This window comes from Oncorhynchus masou, chromosome 12 (genome assembly GCF_036934945.1).
Source record: "Oncorhynchus masou masou isolate Uvic2021 chromosome 12, UVic_Omas_1.1, whole genome shotgun sequence".
Lineage (NCBI taxonomy): Eukaryota > Metazoa > Chordata > Actinopteri > Salmoniformes > Salmonidae > Oncorhynchus > Oncorhynchus masou.
The window spans coordinates 63,550,548-63,557,739 of NC_088223.1; the positions used below are offsets into that span (position 1 = coordinate 63,550,548).

The 7,192-nt window shown below is 43.2% G+C and overlaps 1 protein-coding gene across 1 annotated transcript; it reads right to left on the bottom strand.

Annotated features, from left to right (window-relative positions):
- Positions 1-137: 137 nt before the first annotated feature.
- Positions 138-7,069, bottom strand: LOC135550635 (P2R1A-PPP2R2A-interacting phosphatase regulator 1-like). Its single transcript, XM_064981629.1, has 9 exons — positions 5,300-7,069; positions 5,100-5,184; positions 4,852-4,908; positions 4,587-4,633; positions 4,461-4,515; positions 4,242-4,309; positions 4,068-4,123; positions 3,886-3,970; positions 138-3,781 (listed from the first exon to the last, which is right to left on the bottom strand). The coding sequence occupies exons 1-9, from the start codon at positions 5,398-5,400 to the stop codon at positions 3,667-3,669; spliced, it is 669 nt and encodes a 222-aa protein (XP_064837701.1). The 5' UTR covers positions 5,401-7,069; the 3' UTR covers positions 138-3,666.
- Positions 7,070-7,192: the final 123 nt, after the last annotated feature.

The following is a 7,192-nucleotide window of genomic DNA, read 5'->3' on the forward strand; positions in this document are numbered from 1 at the left end:
CTCGAAGAATGTGATAGAGGGTAGCGGTTCAGACTGCCATCTAGTGGCTGTTATAAAAAAAGATAGCAGAAATGTACAGGTGACCAAATCAAATTATCTATGGAGACAAAGGAAAGTCCACAAGTTTTCTAAAATAGTGTCTTTTTATCATGATATTTATTTATATATATATATAATACAATATTTAAAAAGGTGTACATTCTCACTTTCTCGTGCTTACAGTTCCATAAAAATACAATCTTCTCTTTATGTAGAGACTTGTCAAAGCTATTTACAGTTTGAAAATACTTGTCTGAATGTTCTGGCAATGTGCTTTAATTCCCTTTCCCACCTCCTCTCTCTCTCTGTTTTATTCTATTGTCAGTAAAAAATAAAATAAAAAGAGTAAAAGGAGCCCTCTAATACTGACATGTCATATTTGGAAAACAATCATTTTTAAGATTGTGGCTGTTCACATTGTTTTTTTTAAATGTGATATTTTGTATAATGACAACAGCAACAATAATGAAAAGGAAACAATAAAATAATCAGTAAATGGCAATACAAGTGTTTTTAACTGACCTCGCAACAACCAGCTGGTCTCCTTGAATTATTGCAATTGAGACGGCCAGACGTGGCTTCTGTTTGTCTCCTACAGGCAGTGGTCTCATATGACAGGACACTGGGAAACACTGCTGATAAGGCATGCAAACCTTGTGGGTCAACTACAATGAACATCAACAGATTATTTAAATATTTTATATTTGGCTTCAGATCATGTCCAAATATATTTATTTCCCTCTAGTTTATCTTCTGCAACAAGGATGGGATTGGTGAAACTACCATTGAATGTTAGTGCCATTTGATTGCAAGTTTTACTTGTAGGTTAACCGCAGATTAAAATGGAGTTAGCTATATCAGACAGATCAGCATCTTCTGTGGATGTTCATGTCATTTGACTCAGTATGCATTTACAGGATATCTCCCCATAATTAGGAAAGAGTATCGAATGCATGTGTCTGAAAGCTAGTCTGTCTGTACAATGAGTATGAAACGGTAATCATTTGACTTTGGCAACGTGAGTTGATCATCTACACTAGGATCTCAATCATACACCTTGGCGAGAAATGGAGCTGTGATGCTGGTTGTCAATCTAAACAATGTATGCAGTCAATATAACTACAGTCTTGAGAATAAGTGAACATGAATATAACTTGAACTGGAGGTTTTTATTTCCCTCCAAATTCACTGATTGTCACTAAGGAAAAACAGAATTCCATCTAAAATCAGTGGTTAAGATCAGCAGACGACCCTCAACCCTTGCTGACCCAAGCACTTCTCTGAGACAGGACAAGAGACAGTAACCTGATGAGAAACGAGCAAATGAAGCAAAATATACAAAGCAACAGCATGTCTTAAAACCGGGATATGATCCCATTCATGTAACAGCCATATTGATTAATAATGTGAAACTAATACTGTGCAAAATTGTGAAATTGGAAGTAGGTCTACAAAAAGGAGACATTTGCTGTAAAACTCAGCTCTGGAAAGGGTATTTGAATTAAGAGTATTACAGTTACTGTCAATAACATTCTGTTTTTGTATAAGACACTGCAGCTTATATAGACTATATATTTCACAAGTCAAAAGGTCTGGAGGTCACATAGTCAGTTAAAAACCACAACTTTCCCATAAATTACATTAACCCAAACAGCATGATATGCCCTTGATGTCACTTATGTTATCTACCAGGGTACTGAGCATGTATAACCATACCACTTTACAGAATTTGAATATACCGGTCAGCAATGTAATCCATGGGAAAAATGTATGTTAACACCCCACAGACTACCTCTGTTAAAGTACTCATATAGAAAAAGGGTAATATCACGCTCTACCCAGAAGACTGAGATCCCCAGTCCTGGTCCTTTCTAACTAACTAAAGAACACACACTCACACCTGTCAAGAGGTGATTCCTTCGTCAAGTAAATGTGAGTCTGTAGCTAGGTTTCCATCCAATTGGCGACAGATTATCATTTGAATATTCTAAAATACGGTGGTGGTTTCCACCAAACTGGCCGATAATAATCGGTGTGATGACAGTGCAAACAAAACATACTTTTTCGCTTAAGTTTTCACTCTACCAATACTTTGGCCACAAACAGTTGTGTTAAATAGCAAATGTGCTTACTCTGGTCTTGGCACCTGCGCTCTAGCCAATACAATGCAGGTTGCCTAGTCTACATGATGAGATTATTATGGATAAGAGCCAGAATATTTTTATTTGTCAAAATGGCAGTCAAGTGTCGATCATGTCACCAGAATAAGACTCGATATTTATTACAAAGGAGCATTGTGCACTTTCCCCACCCTGTGAAGTTCATAACTTATTTAATCTGTAGGCTAATAAACTGCATTGTTTCCCTGAGTTGTAGTGGGAGGACAACACGTCATCGTGTGACTCCAAGTTTACTTCGATATGATGGTTATTTTATCAATATTAGAGCATAAAGCCATTTCTCGCATAATTTATTTTACAGACAAAAAGATCCCATCATGTCGAATTCACAAATTATCTGTCGGCATTTAGGAAATTGTACTGAAACTTCCTGTTACCATCACAGCGGTCGTAAAAAAAAAGTTTTTATACAATATGACTTTACTGGCATAAAAACTGTGGATGGAAACATGGTTTGTGTCACGCTGATACAGTGGAATTGCTCTGTCATGTTAATGACAGATTTGTGCTAAAATTTGAGTTACCAGTATCCACGCAGAACAATCATTAGGATTGGGCCCTTAAGGACCAAGATTGGGAGGGTCCTCTGGGCAGAGCTTTGCTTGGGGATTCTATATTTACAGTACAAACCCCCACAGCCAGAGAAAGTGAAGGGCCATAAAGGCAGCCCTGGTTATATCCTCGTATTCACATGTCAATACACTATTCACATATACACCGGCTCGGCAGTCCGCTGTGGTGACTTAATGTTTCATGTTTGAGCGCTAACTTCTGGACTATCAAAGAATACTGGACCATTGGGTCCCGTTCAGTGGGATATAACGTTCCCCCACCGTTACCCCTGAACACAACTTCAGACAAGGCCTTTTCTTGACTATTGGAAGACTATTGGAAGTCATTCTGTTTTACAGTACCAGTAACACCTCTGGATATGAGAAAAAGAAAATCCCAACAAGGAAAATTACAACCATTGTTGACATTGGTTATCACAACCCACATGTCAACTACAGCAAAAATTGAGTCCAGAATTTAGTCAAATTATTTTCTAAGTTCTTTCCCATTGTCATCACAATCTCTTCACCCTGACACTATCTTACAATGCATTGGTCACCAACTTCCTTTAGCAGGGCATTTCCTGAAACCTTTTGATTAACAAAGCACGGGTGCCAGTCTTTGTTAAACATCTAGATATTATCTTGATTACAAATCCAGATCTGATTACTTCAGGAGACAAGGAATATGTTTCCCCAAGGCTCTGATGGTTTGAGAGAGAGGAGTGCTCCCTGATAGGCAGATTGCGTAGAAACTAAGGTTCTGATAGGCTTACTGAGTTGATTCCCAGGCTCTGTAGGTGGACTGGGTGGGTGGGGCTGTGTTGAGAGGGATCCAGGGCCCTGACAGGCGGACTGTAGTCCTGGTCTATGATAGGCTCCTAGTGTTGGGGTGTCTAGATGTTGGGCTGGTAAGAGGGGGGAGGAGACAGGGACAGTGGACTACCCTGGGGACTGGCATCACACACAGACACACCACCTGTAGGAGAGTCTGCTGACGCCTGGGACACACTGGGGGAAGGGGAAAGAAGGAAATATAGAAAGAGGTTAACAGAGATGCAGCTAGCACCATATTTGCAAGAGTGTGTTTGTGTGCGTATGTTTCTAGTTCTCACCTGACTGTGTAACTAGTCCGGTGAGCAGGTTCTGTTACCCCGGCAACAAACAGCTTCTTGGGCGGGCCATCAGACTCCACACCTCCTACATGGCAGAACAACAGGATGGAGGAGAGGACACAGACAAACACACACACCAAGACTGAGCTAAGTAAGCACTATTCTTGAAGCACCGTTCTTACCTTTCCTTTTCAGTGGAGTCAGGGCAGGCCATCTCACAGTAGAACTAACTGTAGGCCTGGTGGGGGACACATTTTGTGTTAAGATGGTGTGGACACAGTGTCAGTCCACAATCATAGGATGGCAATGAATCTGCACTCAATTTAGTTTGCCATACAGCGTGGAACTCAACTTACCCCCTAAACCTTCGAGTTGGACTAGGGGACGAATTGGGTGTGACACCACTGTCCTGTGAATGGAATCCCTGTGAAAGACAGCGGACCAAGATAAATAAATAAATGGTCAGAAGCCTCTTTATCCATCTATGTATTAATCATTCATTCATTACACTTCTGTCCATGCTTTGGTATGACAAAGCACTACAGTCACATGCAGAACACAGAGGGAGTACTCACCCCTGATGAATGGTCATGCCAGTGACTGACAGGAGGAGGGACCAGGTTGGAAGCACTACAGCAAGAGAGAGAGAAAACATAGTAGTGTGTATGTATGTGCATTTGTACAGCGTTTTACTACCATACCTTAGTCTCTGAAGACTCCCCCTGAGTGTCATCTCCATATTCTCAACCTGGAACAAAAATAAAAACTTCCAGTCAGTGGTCATACACCACACATACTACAGCATGCTACACATACTACAGCATGCTGCACACACTCTGAAACACCAATGTGAGCACCTCACACAGAACTGTACTAACACACAGGCAAATGCATAAGCAAACACTCAAACCAGCATCATTACTCAGAGGCAGGCATTTGCACAAATATCCCTAACCTTGTCCTCACCTGCCTTTTGTGGTCTGGTCTCTCACCACCCAATGAGAAAGGGGACAAGGGAACAGCCTGTGGAAACAAGACTGGAGGTATTATTGTCGGCCTCCTCTTGAAGGAGTAAGTGACAGAATACTGAAAGTTAACAGACAGGCGACCAGAGACAGACAGAAATACATGGAGATTGAGAGATCAGAAAACACTGAAGGCATTTCAACACCAACTTAGTCAGACAGAACACACACACACACACTCACACTCACCCGATAAGGGCAACTGGGATTCACAGAGACACTGCTCCGCCGATACCGGACTGAACTAGTTGGACTGAACACTGTCATACCATCACTGTTACACGGAGGGAAACAAACAATACAATAAAACTCAGTCATTCCAAAGCAGACATGAAAAACAAAATGACATACAGTTGCATTCACTCAAAGAGAATATCAATTTCACTGACCTGACGCTTGTGATCATGGGGGCGCTGTTCGATCTACGAAGGGCCCCTCCGCCGCTCCCGGTAGTTGCGCCTGCGCACTGGTCCACTTCCATTCGTTCCATTTGTTGAAATCCCCGGCCTCCAGCCTAGCAGCGTGAGCTGTCGGCCTAAGAGTGTTCACAGGCAGCGTACGGTTCTAATCTAGCTCGGTGAAAGCCCGACCTGCAGGCCTCACACACAAAACTTTCGATCCAATTCAGAGCCGCTAAAATCAGCGGGAAATGTACTTGGTGTCTTCCTTCTATCTCATTTTTGTTAAATGAAGTCAGACTTTTGGCTCCAGTTACTGCAAGCGACTATTCGTAGCTAGCTAACCTTATAATGAAACACCCAGAAACCCAACTCATATGGTTGCACAAAGGCTAAACAAACAACGCATTGAAAAACACTAAACTAGCGAGATATATCCCTTACAATAAATGTTAACGTAAATGAGGTTAGCAGGCCAGCTGGAGACGTGACTTTTTAAGATTAGCTAGCTGGGTAGCTAGCAACTCCAACTGTTGGCTAGCAGCTAACCAGTCAGTCAGAATAAAACGGCACTGTCCTCAACAACAATATAACCTTTGGTTTTGGGTCGTTGAAGTGGTGCATCCTCCGGTTAAGTTGTTAATTGCGCAATCGACCAAATCTCCCAACATTTGAACTATATCGAAATATAACTAATTGAAAGATTTTACAACATAGTCCTCCAACAATTAGAGGTAGTTCGTCATCTGTGATTACAGCGCCTCTTCTTGGCTAGATAGAATATTGCGCGAAGGAGATTCATTGCAACATGAGAAGGCTGGAGTGCTGCATGAGGACATTGTCTACTCCTCTGACGAGAGGGAGGGAGATGTTCTGTGAATGAATACAGAGTTCAAAGATGTGTGAGGGTGTCAGATTAAGCAATGCGCAGTGTCAGAGGACATACAGTATTGTATGTCGACCAGATGAAAGGGAAGTTCATTAACCTTCTACCCTCCTTATGGATTGGCTAATTATCACAGGACACTCCCCCTAAAGTCCAGTCTTCGTTGGCTGGTGATCACACAAATAAAGTTAAACACAAACAATAAATAGACCACACTGTTCACGATAACTGTGATTATACTTTAAGACCCTGCCTTTTGTGAGTGAAAAGGGTCTGGTGGGGGTGATTTTAGGGTGGATCTGCCCTCTGCAAGCCCACTTCCCCCGGTCTGCCAAGTGGAGAGCCCACGCTGGCTCACGTCAGAGGAGTATGTGGGAATCATCTCGGATGCCATCAAGATGAGTAAGAACGTGTGTCTGGGCCGCCATTTCTTCCAGCTGCAGGGAGAGGGCATGGGGACCAAGATGGACGGGGCCGCGAGGATCATCGACGTGTGGCCCCTCAACCTGCTGCAGCCGAACAACACGTCTGCAGCCTCCGTGGACGTGTGCAGTCTCTTCCTGCTGCAGGTGGCATGTGTTCTCAACATGGCCAGCAGCTGGCGCCATGCAAGAATGAGAACATTCCTTTGTGTGGAGGCAGAGTCCAGCGACCAGGATTGGGTGGTTAAAGAGGAGACCTACCAGGAGCTGTTGAGGAAGCTGAGGATCAGGGCCTCCATCAAGATAGTGCCCTGGGACTCTGTGGTGCAGCTCTACGGACAGACACAGGACCCAGAGCTGGAGGACCTGACGAAGCCGGCCCAGGCCCTTTCAGAGGACTTCCAGTCTGCAGTCAACAGGATGCTGATGGAGCACAGTGCTGAGGCTGCTGTCCGCTTCCTGTATTTACCACGCCCCCCTGCTCACTCCAGCCAATCACACACATATCTCAGTCAGTTGGAAGCTGTGACTTATGGTTTAGTCCCAACCCTCTTGATTCATGGTCTCACCCCAGTC

Bases quoted from the DNA above. Each gene is read 5' to 3' on its own strand.
- LOC135550635 (XM_064981629.1), bottom strand. From the start codon at position 5,400: ATGGAACGAATGGAAGTGGACCAGTGCGCAGGCGCAACTACCGGGAGC. The intron at 4,909-5,099 runs GTGAGTGTGAGT...TTGTTTCCACAG, and splicing joins ATCCCAGTTGCCCTTATCGG to GCTGTTCCCTTGTCCCCTTT. The intron at 4,634-4,851 runs GTGAGGACAAGG...TTTTTGTTCCAG, and splicing joins GACCAGACCACAAAAGGCAG to GTTGAGAATATGGAGATGAC.